This window comes from Rattus norvegicus, chromosome 15 (assembly GCF_036323735.1).
Source record: "Rattus norvegicus strain BN/NHsdMcwi chromosome 15, GRCr8, whole genome shotgun sequence".
Lineage (NCBI taxonomy): Eukaryota > Metazoa > Chordata > Mammalia > Rodentia > Muridae > Rattus > Rattus norvegicus.
In genome coordinates, this window is record NC_086033.1 from 36,191,340 (window position 1) to 36,211,758 (window position 20,419).

Here is a 20,419-nt window from a genome sequence, read left to right on the forward strand (position 1 = left end):
AAAGTGGCAGGGTGGTGGTGGTGGTGACACACACCTTTAATCGCAACACTCAGGCAGGAGGCAGAGGCAGGTTTCTGTGAGTTCAAGGCTAGCCTGGTCTACAGAAGGAGTTCTAGGACCGTCAGGGTACACAAAGAAACCCTGTCTCACCCCCCCCCCAAAAAAAAACCAAAGAAAAAAACAACAACAACCAATACACCAACCAACCAACACCAAAGTGAAACTGGGGCATGTCTCTTAGTTGCTAGTATCAAATTACCAAAAGGAATCATTACATTTTATAAATCAGACATTATATTTTAAAATAGGCTAGAATATTTTGATATTTTGATAATTTTTTGATATTTTATGTTTTATAGGTCAAGTTCTAAATGATAAATGGCTTAAAGTTCCCATAAATATTATCCAGGTTTACAGCACTGGTCCTCAAGCTTCCTGATGCTGTGCCCCCTTACTACAGTTCCTTGTGTTGTGGTGACCCCCAACCATAGAATTACTTTTGCTGATACTTCCTAACGCCGTTTCGCCACTGTTGTGAATGCAATGGAACTAGTCTTGGAGCTAGGCTGCAAAGGCTGTTGCAGGTTGAGGACGGCTGGATTGCAGGCTGCAGGTCTGGGGAGTAAGCACAGTTAGTTCCTTCCTTCCTTATGTAACAATTTCCCAAATAAACGTCTCCATGCTTACCTTCGAAATTCTTTATAATGAAGCTTTTTTTCTCCTCTTTTCCCAAAGAAACGCACTTGAAGGGTTGTGTTAAGGCCAGGCTCGTTCACTGTTGGTTCCTATAAAGAAAACAGACAAAAAGGAACCTGTGGGCGGGGCCTTGGGGAAAGAGTCACAAGTGTGTCCTATAGGACAAGATGGGAAAGAGGGCGGTCACTCTTTTTGCTTATTGCTTTTGTCTAACAGGACACCTTGCCTCTCTCCCCCTTCCACTTAATATCCTTTGTCATTAGGCCCCAGAAGGTACAGGCCTAACAGAAAAAACCCATAGCAAACATACTAAATGGGTAAAAAAAGAAAAAGTCTAGAAAGAGTCAAAGGCCCAACCCCTTTTCCTCATCCCCAACAGCTTGGATTACCGGTGTGCCTCACCTCATCTGGCTCTATGGAGTAAAGCCCCTTCTATGCGCCGTTAGTGCTGTTGACACAGATGCCCAGAGGCCTGCTCTGCAGCCCACAGCCCACTGGTCTGGAGTCTAATGTCTAGTGCTCCTTCCCTCTCTAACCTGGGCCTCCTGGCGTCTCTGCTGCCTTTCAGATGGGTTAGTACTGAGCTCTGTCAGGACCTCAGAAGACTTTTCTCCAGAACTTAGGCAAATGAAAGCCTGCAGGGAGCCCTCCAGGACCTCTTAGCAAAGGTCTGCATGTGCCCCGTGTCCACACAGATTCCAGCATCTGTGAAAGTGTCTTTATTCTCTCTTCTACTCAGTTTAAGTTTTAGACTCAAATTTCCAGCATGCTAAGGTTCTACAGATCTAGTGAAGCTAAGGGTGTCCGCCTCAGGATTACAGAGGCAACCAACTACATAGTGAAACAGTGAGAGGCCACATCAACCAAACAGCCAAATGTCCTCGAATTTACACTAAGGAAGGAACTGTTCTGTTCCCAGATCAGACAGGATCTACTGATGAGCTATTCAGTAGTAGCTACTATGCTTGTCCCAGCAATCTGAAATGCAACTCAACTTTATAAAAATATGATCATTACTAATTTTGAAGTCCTAAGCTGTCTATGTATTTAGACAGAATGTTATACTTTGATATTTCCTTCAGGATAATTTCTATTTTTGACATTTACCAAATATCAGACCAAATGCCAACGCATAAATAAGTTTATGGTAGCTAAAATACTTTTTATCAATTCTTGGAGAATTATTTTTCTTTTCTTCCCTACTCTCTAAGACAAGGTTTGTCTGTGTAACAGGCCAGGCTGGCCTCGAACTCTGTGACCCAGCTGTTTCAGCCTCCTCCTGAGGGCTGGGACTAAGGTGTCTGCTATCACCCTGGCTTCAGAATCTCACACCACGTATTTGATCCTGTTTGCCAACTCCTCTCCTCGACACCCTGGCCATTTTTTTCTAATTAGATTTAGATTTGTCGGTTTGGCTCCACGTCTGCGTAGAGTCCCTGGTTTCCGTTTACAAGTCTATTTCAGCGTTTGTTCTTTTTAGAGGAGGTCTCCTGTAGTGCGGTGGCCTCCTCGACGTGGGAGAGTACACTATGCCTGCTTTCTGTGGGGCTGCAGGCTGTTCTGGGAATGCTCTGGGAGTCCCACCACTGAGCTGCATTTTCAGTCTCCTTGCTCATTTTCCTTGTTTAAAGACCTGTTTATGTATATGGGTGTTCTGAATACATGTATGTCTGCACACCACAAGAGCACATTGACTCTCATAGGCCTATAGTTACAGTTGTGAGCCATCATGTGGGTGCTGGGAACTGAACTCAGGACTCTGGAAGAGCAGACAGTGCTTTTAACTACTGAGCTATCTCTCAAGTCCCTACTCCCACCCCTCCACCCCATCCCCCTGGAGGTTAAGGATCTCACCATAGCCCAAACTGGCCTTGAACTCACAAATCTACCTCAGAGTCCCGAGTTCTGAGATTTCTGGAGTACAAACAGGTATTTCTAAGTTTTTACGTCTTTTTCAAGGAATTTCTTATTCATGTATCAATGTATATGTGTCTTTGCGTATGTGTGGTGTCTGCATGTTTATACGTACATTTACATGTGCGGACGCAGATGTATTTGCCGTGCATGTGTGGAAGCCCAAGGCTGATGCAGGAAGGAAGTCCTTTTTCATTACTCTCCACTGTACTGAGGCAGGGTCTCTAACTGGGTCCTGAGCTGTCAGAACCCTTGTATCTGCAAAGCTTTGATCACTGAGGCCCCTCCAGGTACCCAGCATTTACATATGTTCAGTTCTCAGGTTTGCACACAAGTGCTTTAGGCACTGAGCCATTTCCCCAGCTCTTAATTATTGTTATTTTAACAGTGTGTGTGTGTGTGTGTGTGTGTAAGAACCCCAAGGATACTCCCATCTGCCTTCCTTGCTGGGATTACCAGCATGGTCTGCCGATTCTAGCCTCTATACGGGTTCTGGGGACCGAGTTCATGCCTTGGGCTTCCAATGCAAAGCTTTACCAAATGAGCAGTATCCCAGCCTGAACTAACTTAATTAAAATAAAAGCAACTTTGATATCAGGGATTAAATCCTCTTCCATGGACTGGAGAGATGGCTCAGAGGTTAAGAGCACTGGCAGCTCTTCCAGAGGTCCTGAGTTCAATTCCCAGCAACCATATGGTGGCTCACAACCACTATACTGGGATCTGATTCTCGATTCTGGCATGCAGGCAGAACCTGTATAGATAATAAATGATAAAAAACCCTCTTCCACTGTGCTGGGTAGTCACACAATGCTTCACATGCTGACTCAGGAGGGAGGTTGTTTTGGTTTTGCGCGGATCGCATTATCTAACCCTGGCTTGCCTAGAACTTGCTTTGTAGACCAGGCTGGCCTCAAACTCAGAGATCCACCTGCCTTTGCCTCCTCCTGAGTGCTCCTGACAGAGGCTGTGAGTTTTAGTAATGTACACAGTTTGATAGATAAGTTCTAAAGATGGAGTGATTCAGAAGTTTAAGAAAGACTCAAGATGGAGCTACAATTACTAGAATGCTGTCAGTTGAAATCTATTGGTATACACCACTGGTAGGACTAAAAATTCATTTGTGTCTCATAGAACATTCATTAATATTTGTCACAGTCTGATAACCTTGAATTTCTGGTATGTCATCCCTAAAATATAGTCATATGTAAATAAAACAGTGTAATCTTAGTATTATTCCTTGCAGCTTTATGAACTATGAAAAGGCAAATATATGTTAAATATTTCCCAAACAATGAATGACAGCATACATATTGTAGTCATATAACATGTACTCTGAAGCCATAATGAGAACGAGGTACTGGCTTAGTGTGTTAAGCACCTGCCACACAAGTGTGAGGATGTGAGTCTGGATCCCCAGAACCTACAGTCAGGAGCAGCAGCCCCTGTTTGTAATGTCAGTGACCAGTGTGGAGGTGGAAGTTGGAGACAGGAGATCCTAACCAAGGCCGGCAAGGATAGACGCCTGAAGTTGTATCTGACCTCTTCACGGTGCTGTGTGTGACATACCCTCCCCCCCAACTCCTGCTGCACAAAATAAGACTGTGGTCTTTAGATACACTGGGAAAATGAAAAATGGGGAACAACATATAGTATATTGTTGCTATATCAGAACAAAAATCAAACTGGGTGTGTGGCCGTGACACAGTTGTAACCCTTGCACTAGAGAGGCTGACAGGACTACTACAAGTTTAAGGCTGGCCTGAGCTAGAGTGAGGTCTTGTCTCAAAGAAAAACAAAGAAAGCAGACCTCCACATATCTATAGGAACAGCCCAGCATTCACAGCCCAGGGGCTGCGATGGGGTGGGGCACTGGCAGGGCAGCCCTGCACATCTGCATATGCCTGTGTAGCTTAGTAGGCATGTGCGAGGCACCAAGTTCTTCATAAGTCCCATCACGACCTGGACAGATGACAGCTAGTACCATCACTGTGTATTTGGAACTGTTTATTTCATACCTGGTATTCTATCTCATTAGTCTTCACTGTCTTGAAGCCATCTTGCTTACTTATGATCTTCTGCAGCTGAAAAGATTACAAACACAACTTTACAAGTCTGTTTAATGGAGTTTTCAAAATAACCCGAGAGCAGACGCTAGGCTGTAATTACAGGACATCTGCTAGTTGTCTGTGGGCTGACTGACCATGTAAGACTGTAGGAGGAAGAGATGGAAAGGCTACTATGGGCGGGGTCTGCTCAGCAGCAGCTCTTCCAACAGACGGGCTCTCAAGTCTGCGAGGCTTTGTGCCTCGTCTTCTTCTCAGTGGTTTTTACTCAGGCTCGTTCCTGACACCACTGCACACAAGGCTTTTCCACACATACCCTTCCTTTTAGTTGTAACACCTTGAAAGACACATTTTTGTTAATTATAAAACATATAACACTTTCTTAAAACTGAGTATGTTAAATAACCTACCTACCTTCCAGAGACATTTGTACCAGTCTTCAGATGGAAAGCAAATTAGAAGAAAAGGATTTAAAAAAAAAAATGAGATGTGCACAAAATCTCAAACTAAGCTTAAATCAATTAGGAAACAAAGTATCAGGACTTTCCCCCCATGATTTGTTAGTAATTTACAAACTGCTGACATTAAATCACAAAACATCAATCTATACTTGGTGCCTCCTCCTATGTATGTTCGGGCATGGCTCATGGTGGGTTCTCTGAATCTATCCCTTCAAGGTCAACATCCCTCCAGACTTAAGGAAAACAACTGAACCCTCTACATTGGTTTGGGGTCTACCATTAAAAACCCAATGGTAGTGCCGGGCTCAACACTCACATTGTCTATTCCTCCCTTGGCTCAACGCCTTCAATTCTTTCATGCAAGACTGAGCAAAACTGCACTAAGGGTTCTACCACAGACTGCCCAGGAAGCAGCCCGGGCCTCAGGCAGGAGCAGCACACACTAATGTGCTTAGCTTATCTACGCTTCACCGGGGTTTCCGGCTTGGCTACTCTTTACAGGGTGTCAGAAAAAAAATGCACACATTAAAATGCAGATCCTGGCCTCGACCACTTGATAACAGTTCTCTCAGTACTCAATCTGGTCTTCCTGAATGTCCCTGGAAGGAGTTCTAGTTTTTCCTCTAAATTAAGCCCACCTAGTGTTCAAGTGGAACTAGACAGTGCATATTGTTTTGTGTGTGCCTTTTTTCTTTCAGCAAGTTGTCTGGAGTCACCCCTGTGGCTTGTTTCTCTTCAGTGGTGAGTTGTGTCATGCTGTCTGACTACACTATTCAACTTTTTTTTTTTGGTTCTTTTTTTTGGAGCTGGGGACCGAACCCAGGGCCTTGCACTTCCTAGGTAAGCGCTCTACCACTGAGCTAAATACCCAGCCCCACTATTCAACTCTTTATCTGCCTGGTGGCCCTTGTCTGCTCTTTTGGCTACTATGAATCAAGCTGTCATGATCTCTTTTTGTATAGCCTAATTTAATGGACACTGGTTTAATTTTCCCTTGACTAGATATGCAGCAGGGTGATTAGACTGTTGAAATTTATTTAAAAACAAAACCAAAATGGTCAAAGTTTACTTTTCCAAAGTGAACTGAAGCCCTAGCTACCCTGGAACTTGCTCTGTAGACCAGGCTTGAATTCACAGAGATCCACCTGCCTCTGCTTCCCAACTGTGAGATTAAAGGCTTGCATGCTTGGCCCTCTGGAGCATTTGCTGTCATGGACCTCTTTAATAGCTGCTCTTCTCTTGGGAGTGTGGTATGATCACTTGGCTTTTGAACTTGCACTTCCTTAATGTAAGGGATACCTTTTCCCATGCTTACCACTCATTTATGTACTTTTATTCTTGTAAAATGTCAACTACAGTCTTACCATAAAAAAGTTACTAACCTGTAAAACTTCCTTATATATTTTACATATAGTTCCTTTGTTAGACAAGTGTCTGGAAATATTCTATTCCCAATTTCTTCCCTGTCTATTTATTTTCTCACCATGTATCTTGGGCTGGCCTTGGACCTGAGATCCTCTTGCCTCAGCCCCTGAAGCCTCAGTATAGAGATCTGTGTCCATATGCCTGGCTACAATCCCCATGGCGTTTGCTCTTTAGCACCGGTTTTTCATTGTGGTGAAGACAGATCATCGTGGCTCCTTTTGTGGGTACTGCCTAAACTGACCTAAAAGACTGCCTTGGGCTGGGGCTGAAATTCAGTGGTAGAGCATTTACCTATCATGGAGGAGACCTTGGGGTTGGCCAAACTGTGAGCAAAAACACAAGAATCACATCATACCACACCAAACCAATGACTCTGCCTCCTCTATATTCTGAAGGTATCATAATATTTTCAACCTGGAAGTTTAACTGTTTTTGTGTCTCGCTAATTTTTTATTCACATCAGTTAGTTGTTCTAGCACAATTTGTTAATTTAAAGTCTCTTGATTTGGAGCTTTAATGAAAATAAGTGAATGCAAAGAATGCACTCTTGTTATTTTCCACTGACTGACCTCCACACTAGTACCACAGAGCCACAGTGCACTGAGTCCTGACAGCAGCCACTTCCTCAACCAGCTCTGCTTCTGTTTCTCAAACTCATATGTTCCAGCTCTCTACTTTGACATATACGCTTAATTATTTTTTAATGTTTAAAATTAAGCCTTTTGGGGGGGGGGCTGTACTGGGGATCAGAACTCAAAGCTTTGTGGATGCTAGGTAATCTACACATATATTTCAAAGCCATTTTGTCAGTTTTTATAAAAACATCTGCTTGTCATTTGCAACTTGGTTTGTCTTGACACATCCAAACTCATCAACACTCTGTATCTCTACTTATTTATACCTTCTCCTGTTTTTATCAGCAACTCAGCAACACTTTCTTTGCTTTTTAGAGGTTTATTAACGAGTGTTTTGCCTATATGTTTGTATGTGTACCACAGGGCCACTTGGTGCCAACAGAGGTGAGAAGGGGCTGGATCCCCTGGAACTGGAGTCATGGATGGTGGTGAGCCATCGTGTGGTTGCTGGAACTGAACCCTAGTCCCCTGTAAGAGCAACGTGTGTTCTCAGTGCTTAATCAGCTTTCCAGAGCCTATGACAGCATTTGGAGTTTCGGGGCAAGGTTTCTGTTAAACTTATTAGTTCAACTATGTCTACTACAGGAAGGAATCGACAAGTTCTGCATACTAACCTAGTTTGGGCTCACTTTAACTGCACTTGTTTGAATGGGCTGTGCTTTTGTTGATGGTTCCTTTTCCTGTGGAGTTGTGTCAGCTGGAGATAAAAGCCAGATTTGACTTCTTCCGTTCTAACCTTTTCAAGTATGTTTTTACTTATTTTTCCCTTTTTGAATGGCTGCTATCACTGGAATTTCCAGCAAGATGCTGAACACAGAGTTAAAAACATACCTTTTTGCCTTGCTCTTGACTCTGTGAGGAAGGCCCTCAGGATGCCTCACCTCTCAAGCCAGACGCTCCTCAGTTTGCTTTTCAGTTCTTAGTGCTGCAGACTGAACTCAGAGTCTGATGCAGTTCAGCATGAGAGCTCCTGGGCTATCCCCCAGCCTCTCTGACTTTTGTAAATGCTCTTTACCAGAATGAAGACATCATTTTCCTACGTCTCTGACTTTTAGCGTGATTCATTTGGTTAAGCGCCTTGTGTATACTGACATGATTAGCTGGGCACGGTGGTGTATGCATTTGGATCTGGGGTATTTGGAGACGAAGGCAGAAGGACGGAGTTCATAGTCAGGCTGGGTGTTACATAAGAGCTGTCTCAAAAGCCAAAGGTCACCACAGAAAACAGACAGCACATGTACACATGCCCTCGTCTGCTCTGCCACCACAGCATATGCTGGACTCCATGAACCGATTTCTTACCTGCGGAACTCACTGGTATTTTCATCTCGACCTCATTCTGCACTTCACATAGGGGCTGGTTTGCCTTTTCTGGTGAAGTGCTTCTACATTTTGGCTCATGAGAATAGGACTAGAATTTACTTCTTGGCATGTCCTTCGCAGGTTTTAGTTACCAGAAGCCCCTGGGGCTTGCTGTCTTTTGTCTCGTGTTTCTGACGGTTTGCAGAAGTTTGGCACTACTTCCTTTTTAATCCCAGTGAATCCATGTGCCCTTGAATGTCTCTGTGGGAAGACTCTGGGAGAGTGATTTCTGGGCTTCTGATAGAGACTGTCCATAGTCAGACGCCAGGTCTCGTTAGTTTGTTTAAGAAATGAGTGCATTTCGTCTGAACACCCATGCTGCTGTCAGAGCACTCCACGCCCGCACCTCGATAGCTGCAGCACCCGTGGTACAAAGCATTGCTAATGTACCTTCCTCCACGTCCACATTACTTAGGAATACTGGTGGGAGTTTATCACGAGCTAAAGCACTTGCTCTCTTGTAGAGTCTACAGAGCAGTGGCTCTCAGCTTTCCTAATACTTCCTAATGCCGTGACCTTTAATACAATTCCTGAGGTTGTGGTTACCTCCAAGCATAAAATTATTTCCTTGCTACTTCATCACTAACAGTAGTGATTTTGCTACTGTTATGAATCATAATGTAAACATCTACTATGCAGGATATCTGATATGCAACCCCCAGGTTGAGAACCACTGTGAGAATTTAGAGTTGGTTTGAGGGTCCAAGTGGTTCTAAGGGATATGAACTCTCTTCTGGCCTTCATGGGTAGTTATACATGTGCCACACAGAAAATAAAAATAAACAATTCTCTCAGAAGTTACTGTGTAAGTAAGTAATTTTTTAAAAAAGATTTATTTATTTATTTTATGTATATGAGTACACTGTAGCTGTCTTCAGACACACCAGAAGAGGGCATCAGATCCCATTACAGATGGTTATGAGCTACCATGTAGTTGTTGGGATTGAACTCAGGACTCTGGAAGAACAGCCAGTGCTCTTAACCGCTGAGCCATCTTTCCAGCCCCAATAAGTAATTTTTAAAACACCATACAAAGGGTGTTTTGCCTGAGTGTATGAGTGTGCACTACTGTAGTCCTGCTGCTTATAGAGATACGAAGAAGGTGCTGGAGGTCTTGGAACTGTAGTTGTAGACTATTGTGAGCTGCTATGTGGGTGCTGGGTATTGGACCTGGGTCCAGTGTGAGACACACACACAGACACACACACACACACACACACACACACACACACACACACACACAGACACACACACACACACATACACACAGACACACGTGCACACAGACACACACACAAATGTGACTTTAAAGTGCTTATGTTCATCTTTGTTTTGGCATTTTCATTTGAGAATATGAACTTGAACACTCAGTCCAACTCAGATCCTCAGGCCAGAGGATCTTTCTTTCCCCCTGACTCTCTAACACAGCAGCACAGGACCTGGCTCATGATAACAAGCTGTATGTGCCTGCTTTATGAGAACAGCACTGCTGGACGTGCTGTAGAGCAGCAGTGAGGGACAGACAGCTCCCTGGCCATCACTGAACTTCCGCTCTAACAGGCGGAAGAGAGTAAACAAGTAGAGTAAAGGCAGGTACTGAGCTAACCATTGGAGCAGACGCAGGTGGCGTTGGGAGGCTTCCTCCGGGTAGCCCTCCTTGATGACACTCTTGTCTGAAGGAGCGGGGTAAGGACATCCAAGCTCACGGAAGAGCAAGGATTTGGGCACTGGGATGCTATGCCATCAAACAGATGGGTAACGCTAAAGTGAATAATCTGTCAAAGACCCATCAGCGCTCATTCACTGGGTACACATTCTGAAAGACCAAGGCTGTATTGTAGAATCAATGGTCTGAATCTCTGTTCATCCACACTTTCAATTTCAGCCTGGAAATGAGTTACCCAGAGTCATGTTTGCTTCTCTTTGCTTCCAGGACAGTTTACATTCGGGAATGGGAGAATCACTGAAAACCAAGGAGAATAAGCTCTCCCCAAGGCTTTCCCACTTAGTTAGCGGCAACTCTAGCAGGTGTATGTAGCTGGACAAACTCCTAAACTCCTATTTTAAGAGCTCAGCGGTTTCCAGCAGTGTGAAGACAGTTCGGGATGAAAGGACCACCTAGGAGCAGGTTCCCCCGTGAACAGACAGCTCATTAATCGACTGTCTAGAGGACTAGCCTTAAAACCCTGGCACTCAGCCTACAAGCAGATGCACCATCTATCAAGGTGAAGATTACACGGATTAACTATTACTGGCTTTGATCACTGTCCACACTGTTTATCACACCTGACAGAGAGCAATTCATGTGGATGGTGACTCTCACCAGCTCTCAGGCACTTCCTAACACAGTATTTTCATCTAGAGTTAATAAAACACAAACGTTTACAAATATCAAAGTCACAAACTGAGGCAATGTGAATTTTAGGACACTTTCAAAAGATATTACAGAAATGTATCTTATCACTGCACCATCACTCTTGGCTCTTTCAAGAATATATATGTATATATAATATCTATATATATGATACTATATACTTAGGTTTATTAATTCAAGGATCATGGAAGTAAAACAGATAAAATAATTAATATAAACAATAATTAATATAAATTTCTTCCTTGAAATATTTTCTTCAAAAATTGACATATATAGAAGTCTCCTTGTTATCAAGTTCCAATTCTGTGGCCAGCACCAAGAACCCTTTATAGATCTCTCTCTCTCTCTCTCTCTCTCTCTCTCTCTCTCTCTCTCTCTCTCTCTCCGCACGTGATGTCACAGACCAACCTTAGGTATTCTGCCAATAAATAGTCTTCACCGTCTTGAAGGCATCTTGAGCATCTATGATCTTCTGTAGCTGAAAAGATTCTATAGCTTTGTGCCTTTGTCTCAAGTTACCCCAAACATTACTGAAATGCAACTAACTCTTGAGTTTTGCAAGCCCGCTGGTGATACCTGCAGGGCTCTTGTTCAGTCTGTCTTAAAGAATTCTCCTTTAACTCCACTATAAAGCACAAAGTTTATCCAGGGCTTGGAGAATTGCACAAGTGTAAATTCTAACAGCTTGAAACCTGACAGGATAATGTTATACCTCACAGCCTCTCTACCTGAATGACTGTCCTAAGTCCATGTGGTGTTTCCTGGCTCTAAGGTAGATGAGGTAGCCAGACAGCAATGGTATCTTGTAAACTATAGCACTGACCCTCAGGTTCTCTGTGTGCAACTCTGTTTCCTACCTTAGGGTTAGTTCCTTCTTTAATTATCACATATCTCAGAAGGGTGCTTGTGAGATTGCTTGAAATACCAAAAGCAAGCTTGACAACTGCAGTTTGAACTACGGGATCCATACAGTGGAAGGAGAGAACGGACTCTGACACATGCTCCACGGGATGATATGCTCCATGTATACACATGCATGTACATATATGTACATACACACAAAAATAAAAACAATCTCAAAATAATTTCTTAAATTTATTGACAGTACTTTTACAATTCCTATTTATTCTCCAGTCTCCATTTCTCTTTAAAAATATTTAAAATAATTTTCTTACATATATGTATGAATGTTTTGTCTACAGGTATACATGTGAGCCATGTGTGTGCCTGTTGCCTGTGAAGGTCAGAAGTGGGTACAGCATTCCTTGGAACTGGAGTTACAAATGGTTGAGAGCTACCATTAGCTGGGTAGCTGAGCCTGGGTCCATCTGCTAAGCCATCTACCAGTGCACTTGCTTCTCCTTTGAAATGTCTCTGTAATTCCTACTGACTTCCACAACTTCAGATGTCTCCAGTCAGTCCCTATCTACTCAGTCGCTCTGTACAGTCTGCTGGTGAACATTCCCACTGTCCCTCCTTTCCTTCCCAGGTTTGCTTGCCTCTTTGGGGGGCTTTTTGGGGGCCTCTTTGGGGGGTCTTTGGGGGGCTTTTGGCTCTGGGACTCTGCTTATTGCTCTTGGCAAAAGAACTACTTCCATCCCTGGAAATGAGAACGAGGAAAACTTTCTCAAGGCTCTGAGCTATGAAAGCAGCTGCTGCTGATACATTGGCGCCTCGTTACTCAGGGTAGAACTGTACAGCTGGAAGTGAATCGTGAATCATAGTCTACGAGGATTCTACATCAAGGCTGCTTTCCAAGTATCTTTGTTGCCCTTTATTGTAAGACATCTGTTTTGGACAGGGTCTTGCCATTTAGCCCAGGCTACTGTGAACCCTGTGATCCTTCTGCCTTAGCCTCCTGACCGCAGTTTGCTAAACTTCAAAGAAAATGATACTGGGACCTGCAGAGGATACATACACTACATACATACTAAGGCAAGACAAGTAACAAGGAATTTCAATTAGTCTATCCAACTAAAAGCCTTCACTCTAGATCAAACATTTATACAGGTATTTTTGTTTACTGTCTGGGGTGTGTGTGTGTGTGTGTGTGTGTGTGTGTGTGTGTGTGTGTGTGTGTGTCTGTCTGTGTTCATGCAGAGGTGTCCTTTTCTATCACTCTCCCTGGTTTTTGTTAACCTGTCTGGCCAGCAAGCTCCTGAGATCCCTCCACACTGGTGTTAGACACACATGGCCACAGTGGGTGCTGGTGATCTGCACCCAGGGCCTCATGCGTAGGTAGCAAGTGCTCTGAGCCATCTCCCCAGCCTAGTGTCTTAATTTCTAAAAGTGATCCCCCCACTTACGCTTTGAAAATGAACAGATTCATCACTCATGGTGACTGCAGGTAAAAGAGTCTGTGTACCTGAGCCCCAAGCACCCATCCGCCACTCGACAGCCCACTCAGGTGTCACATCATCTACCCTGTCTCCTCATCGTCTGTTCTGGATCACAAGCCTACTTTTTGAGGGGTTCAATTGTTTTATAATTCATTCTCTATTTAGATCTTTTCTGCTCTTCCTCTGTTCCAAGGCTTTGCGGTAGTTTCTTGTATAAAACAAACCATTTTCAAAGCTATGGCATTGAACGATGTCAAAAAGATTTACTGGGTGAATTTTTATAGAGAACAACATACACCTTACACAGCCACATAACCACGGTGTATTCTGAAATATTTTCAGTCTTTCTTCTCTCTCCCTCCCTTTCCTCATGTAGGCAAACAACCCCTTATTCCTCTCAGGCTCCAGACAACCAATGGTCTGCTTTGTTTTAGTGTCAACATGGAGAACTGTATATACACAGAATCACACAGTTTATACTTTTTTTCATTTGGATCCATTCTTACTGTCATTGCTTATGTCATTGCTTAATTCTTTGTCCCTTTTTGTTGCTGAGTAAAATTATACTGTATACCTAACTTTTTTTTTTGTTTTTAAGATTTATTTTGGGGCTGGGGATTTAGCTCAGTGGTAGAGCGCTTACCTAGGAAGCGCAAGGCCCTGGGTTCGGTCCCCAGCTCCGAAAAAAAAAAAGAACCAAAGATTTATTTTATTCATAGATGGTTGTGAACCACCATGTGGTTGCTGGGAATTGAACTCAGGACCTCTGGAAGAGCAGTCAGTGCTCTTAACCATTGAGCCATCTCTCCAGCCCCCGCTATTTTTTTTTTTTAAAGATTTATTTATTTATTCCATGTATGTGAGTACACTGTCACCATCTTTGGACAGACCAGAAGAGGGCATCGGATCCCATTACAGATGGTTGTGAGCCACCATGTGGTTGCTGGGAATTGAACTCAGGTCTTTTGGAAGAACAGTCAGTGCTCTTAACCACTGAGCCATCTGTCCAGCCAACATTTTTTTTACCTGATTAGTTTTGGCAAACACTTTGGCTGCTCCCAGACTGGAGCTACCATGGACGAAGCTGCGATGCATAGTCATCTCCAGGTGCTGGCATACGTTTCTGTCTTCAAGTTATGTGCTGGAGGCTCTCACTACGGAGCCTTCACTGGGCAGGCGCTTGGTGTACAAACCAGGCTGACCTTCAGCTTACAGAGAGTCACTTGCCGGCTACTTTGAGACAGGGTCTCTTTGTGGCCCAGGCTGGCTGAGAGCTCACTCTGTAGCCTTGGCTGGTCTAGAACTCATGGTCCTCCTCCAACATTATCCAAGTGTTGGGATTACAAGCTTGAGCCAGCACACCCACCTATAGATCCTCTTTTCTTTGACTACAAATCTTGGAATAAAATCCCCCAGTCATATGCAATATGCAAGGCATGTATTTAACTTTGAAAGCAGATAAAAATTTGTTTTTCAACTCAGCATCCTCTTATTTCTTTTTCTTTTTCTTTTTTTTTTTTTGGAGCTGGGGACCGAACCCAGGGCCTTGCGCTTGCTAGGCAAGTGCTCTACCGCTGAGCTAAATCCCCAACTCCCTCTTATTTCTTAACACACACACACACACACACACACACACACACACACACACACACACACACTTTAAAGAGAGTGTTATTTGTTTCATATCTCAAGACTTTAAAAAAATTAGTCACAGCACTGGGAAGAGAAAGGCAGGTAGATCTCTGAGTTTGAGGCCAACCTGGTCTGCCTAGTGACTTCAGGACAGCAAGAGCTACATAAGGTCACCCTCTCTTGGAAAACAAAAACCAAAAGTCCACCAAAACCTAAACCCCCAAAACCTAACCAACCAACCAACCAAACAAACAAAATGCTACAAATCAGTCATCTGTGTCCACATTTCCCCATTAGTTTGCTAATGGTACCACCATCAACTAAGTTACGTGCTGCGTATCCACATACCCCTCTGCACTTGACTACAGAGCATACCCAACAGTTTACACTGAGGTATTTCTTTCATATCATTACTTACTTTTAAGGAACAGAATGGATTTCCTTGTTTGCAGATTTAGAAAATATATTACTAAACACTTCAGCTGTATTTACATCTTTTCAAATATTCACTGTATCCAGTTCCTAAAAAATTTGCACTAATTCATACTTTTTGGCTTTATTACTCTTCATGGAGGCTTACGTTTTTATTATTCTTTTTTGATATAAGACTAATTTAAAACATATGGTTAACATGCATTCTTTAAAGCATATGGTCTATGAATCCCTTTTTACTTTATAATTATACATTGAAGTCAAGAAAGCAAAATCATGAAAATGTAAATGCGCCACTCATTTCTCTTTTTAGAATCTTATGTTTTAGTCACTTGTTAATGTCCCCAAGACTGTATTTCAGAAAGTATTTTAAAAATGTATGCGTTTTACCTTATATACATGAGTGTTTTGCACGAGTGCAGGTTTGTGCACCGAGTGGGTCTGGTGCTGCTGTGGTCAAAAGCTGGAGTTACAGAGAGGTGTAAGCTGTTACAGGGATGCAGGAACTAAAGCCATGTCCTCTGGGAGAACTACAAGTGCTCTCAACTGCGGAGCCATTAGAACACAGTTCTGAAGTCCAAGCGCTTTGCTGTCGCATATGTAACAGTGAAGACGGTTTAGGTTGTGAAGGACGTGGACTATTACTACTCAAGCGCCAGGTGCTTCTTTTTTTTTTTTGGTTCTTTTTTTCGGAGCTGGGGACCGAACCCAGGGCCTTGCGCTTCCTAGGTAAGCGCTCTACCGCTGAGCTAAATCCCCAGCCCCACGCCAGGTGCTTCTTAACAATCCAACAAGCACGTGCTCACCTTAACAAACTCCTTTCTCTCAATCATCTCATTACCATCTGCATCCAGCATTTTAAAAGCAACATGGAACCCAGAGTGAGGCTCTGCAAGGAATGAACAAGGAACAACTATTAGTCATTGGGGAAAAGCTAAGTATTTGTAGCCAGAAAAACCTCCAAATTTAAAATAAATGACCAGAAACTATGTAAGCAAGAGCTGGACTGAGAAAAGAGGATCTGTTTTCGTTTTCTTTCTTTTCTTTTGTTTTTGAGATACAGTATGCACCACCACAGTGCAGCCACGAAGAAGGTCGTCTTTCAAACTGTACTTGATGTTGAAGCTCATGTGTCTTGGCATCTCCCATGAGTTGTGGCTGTGCTGCTTGCCCTTAACAACTAAGTGCTCTGAGAACTCGCTTCTTCGCCTCCACCTCCAGCTTCCTTCTGCTTTCACAGCACTCCTGCTATTTTCATAAATCATCATCATTGTTATTGTTGTTGTTGTTATTACTATTACTATTATTATTATTATTATTATTATTATTTTCATTACTTTCTTAGTTTTTTTAACTTTTAATTTTGCCATTTTTGGACATATTATAATAATGTATAGTGGCAGGCCCATATACCTTTAATAGAATATGTAAAATTTTACACATCTACAGAACACTTAGCAAGACTAAGATAAACACTGGCACAGAATTATGAACCATGAACAACAGACTGTATAATTTTCACTAATGCTGTGTTTTGTTTTAGAATGCAGCAAGGTATGCTGTGTTAAGTCACCAAGTCTACTTAGTATCATCCACATCTGGGAGTCCCTTGGTCTTTTCCTAGTTTTTACCACTAGAATACTTTTGAAGGACAGGAATATTGTCCAACTTCAAATAAAGTTGTTTTTGAAAAAATCCCTGAGAGGCCAAACATCCTTTAATCCCAGAGACAGAGGTACGTAGATCTTTGTGAACTCAAGAGAGTTCTAAGGCAGTCTGGGTCACTGTGAGACTTTCTCTCAACTAAACAACCCTCCCCCCCACCAAATAAAACAACAAAATATTCATTCATTCTCCTTCCCCCCTCTCTCTGAGAAGGCTTTCTCAGAGATCATTAACCATGATTTTTTTTTCTTTCCCATTTTATCAGATAATACTAGCCATGATCTCTCTCTGAGAAAACTAACCATGATTTCTCTCACCCTATCTGTCTCTGACACAAAGTTTCTGGGTATGGGAGAGAGGAGATCTCAGAACACAATCTAATTTAACATTATTTTGTTAAGGTTCCTGTGTGTGTGTGTGTGTGTGTGTGTGTGTGTGTGTGTGTGTGTGTATGTGTGTGAGCGCGTGTGTACGCACACGAGTGTCTCTGGTGTGTGCATTTGAGTCTGTCTGTGCGTGCACACATGGAAGCCAGTACTTTGGATGGCTTCCGTTACTGTGCTCCACCTTAGTGCCCACCCTCATAGACTCTGGAGCTTTTCCCACTCAGACTGCCTTCACCCCTCAGGCTTTTCCTGAGGAATTCATGCTCTCATGCTTGTATAGTAAGCACCTTACTTTAACCACTGAGCAACCTCACCAGCCCTATGACCAATGTTCTTAGTCATAAGGAGACAAATACCAAATTTCAAAAGTCCTGCTTGTTAAGGATCTGAATTTGGGGCTGGAGAGATGGCTCAGAGGTTAAGAGCACTGATTGCTCTTCCAGAGGTCCTGAGTTCAGTTCCCAGCAACCACATGGTGGCTCACAACCATCTGTAATGGGATCTGATGCCCTCTTCTGGTGGTCTGCAGGCAGCTACAGTGCGCTCACATACATAGATGCATCTTTTTTTACAAAGAGGATCGAATGCCATATCCCAGCTGTAAGTAGAAGTGTGTGATGTACTTACTTGTGAGGATCGTAAGCAAGAAAAGATACTCAGTATATGAAATTACCCCTGGAGGAAAGAACAGAACAAGTCAGGAGATGAATAGTACTGAAACATCACCTCTGTAAAAACAGATGTTTCTACTCTACATCTCTTTGGTGGAAACCATTGAATAACAAAATTGAAACACAGCCAGGGTTTAAAAAGAGGGAACCATACTTCATCATCAACTTTTAGGAGGTCACAACAGTGAATCTTCTGTGCCAGTCTGCCTGGGCCAAGGAGTGCACACTGTTTATGGGTGTGCCTAGGAGGGTTCTCCAGTTGAAATCAGCCTGTGAATGGGTATACAGCAGTATAGCAGACTGATCTCTCACACATGAGCATCAACTGGTCTGTCTAGCAAGATGCTGAGGAAAGTGGAGTTCTCCCTTCTCCCTTTCCTTACCTGCTAGGCATCTCACTCCGTCCTCTATCCTCTACCCTGACACTGGCCTTCCATTCCTGGCTCAATCAAGACTCCCTCTTCCCGAATGACTCTAGCTTGTGCCAAGTTGACAAAACACTATCCAGCACAGATGGGTAAGTGGCTTGAGCGCAAGCTGGTGAATAGGCTCTAGGGGTGTGGCTCCAGGCACTGGTTCAGGGACAAGTCATGGTTGAAGCTGGGCTACTATGAATAGTGCTGCATGATTTCTACTGAGAATGCTGGGTCACTGACTCTTTTGTGGGGAGGCTGTGTGTGGACTTGATGACTGGACAGTTATACTTAGAAATATGAGGCCATGGGCAAAGTGACTGGCGTTGACACAAGGCAGTATTCAGAGCCTGAGAGCCCATATTTAACTGCGGGGCTTGAAAAATGGGTACGGGGTATGTCTTAGCTCCAAACCAAGCTGGCTTTGGAACGAGCTCTATACTTGGTCCCTTAATAAACTTTCTTGACAGATAAAACCACACAGAATAATGACACTTACTTATATATTATTATGTTAGATAATGAAACTTAAGTTCATTGTCAACTCATCAGTCTTGTTTTGTCTTTCGGTCCCCACCTCTCACTGTGTATTTTGAAACAGAGCCTTCCTATCACAGCACTTCAAAGCCTCAGGAGTAGGTGCTCCACATGCTGGGTACGGACTTCCTGTCAATCACCAGCTCTTTATTTCCCTGCTTTTAGAGCAGGTTTTAGCGCTTTCTCAGAGAGAGGACCGTAGTAAGTCTTCAGACACTCTCTGAAGACTATTCAGCGTTTACATGAGGGGAGAATAAGTTCTATGTCTTTGTCATGTCTGGTTCCTGGCAGAAGTGCTCTAATGTTAGTTTGAGGATCAAAGCATTTCATCCCTTGGCAGGCTGAAAAAAAGTGGAAAATAGTGTTTTTCTATATTTCAAAGGAATAGAGCAAAGAAAGAAAAAAATGAAAGAAAAAAATCCCAACTTGTAGACTGTACTGGGCTTGGTGCCAAAGGAGATCTCTGTTCTTTAAACACAGGTAAATGTCCTCTAAGCATAGACAATTTCTGAAAAGAAAAATTCTAGTGTCTTCTTTTCAAACACGGACTTAAAAGTAAAAGATTTAAATAAACACTGTGGAGAAGGTATAACCATGAGCTTGTGCTCACGGTGCATTACAAGCACCAGAGAGCCAGCAGGGGCCAGCCTCTGCCTCAGAAAGCAGCTCTAAGAGCTCGCACCTGAGGGCGCTCAGGAAGGCTGTGCAGTACCCGTTTGTTACCCTGAATGGTAAACTGAATGCTGCTAAGTGGCAGTTTCAAAGCAGAATAAACATGGAATGATCCTCTCATTATTTGTCTATTTAATGTATGGGTGGTTTGCTTGCCTATGTCTTTGCACCATATGCATGAGTTACAGACAGGTGCGAACTGCCATGTGGGCACTGGGAATTGAACCTGGGTCCTCTGAAAGAACAGTTAGTGCTCTCAACTACCACACCATCTCCCCAGCCCAAGTTGGGAAATGTGTTTTTTTTTTTTTTCCCAAAAACATAGTGTTAAAATTTTAATAAAGACTCTGAAGAGGGCACTAGGAGAGATAAGGAACAGTTCTTACACTCCAGAAACATTCTGAAGTTGGAACCACACTCAGACACGAATATGTTCAGTTAACAGCATTTGAGGACCTTGTTTCCCAAGAAGGCTGGATTACCCCTCTCCATGGGGATTTATTCATATCTTACAACAACGTGTCTTCAATTCAGTGGTCAGAACATCCTTGAGGAAAGTGTGCTATGACAATCTAGCTGTTTAAAAATGCAGAATAATCATAACTCATAGTTTACTTTTCTTTGATATGCAGAGTGAATTATTTTTATCTCAAGAACATTTTACCTTTTGCTAGTTATGTTATAAATTCTGATAAAACTTACATGGGGTGAAATGGAGCAATGTAAATTGTTATTAACA

The 20,419-nt window shown here is 43.0% G+C and overlaps 1 protein-coding gene across 3 annotated transcripts in view; it reads right to left on the reverse strand.

Annotated features, from left to right (window-relative positions):
• The window catches only part of Micu2 (mitochondrial calcium uptake 2), an 82,017-nt gene that overhangs the window by 10,927 nt on the left and 50,671 nt on the right, over window positions 1-20,419 (reverse strand). For 2 of the 3 annotated variants that reach the window (NM_134396.2, XM_039092978.2), the window contains exons 5-8: window positions 18,015-18,062; window positions 16,143-16,225; window positions 4,629-4,694; window positions 688-785 (exon numbers count right to left, since the gene is read on the reverse strand). In NM_134396.2, the coding sequence (NP_599223.2) occupies window positions 688-785; window positions 4,629-4,694; window positions 16,143-16,225; window positions 18,015-18,062 (295 nt within the window). The remainder of the gene's footprint in view (window positions 1-687; window positions 786-4,628; window positions 4,695-16,142; window positions 16,226-18,014; window positions 18,063-20,419) is intronic. The other variant, XM_039092977.2, reaches the window with a different exon arrangement.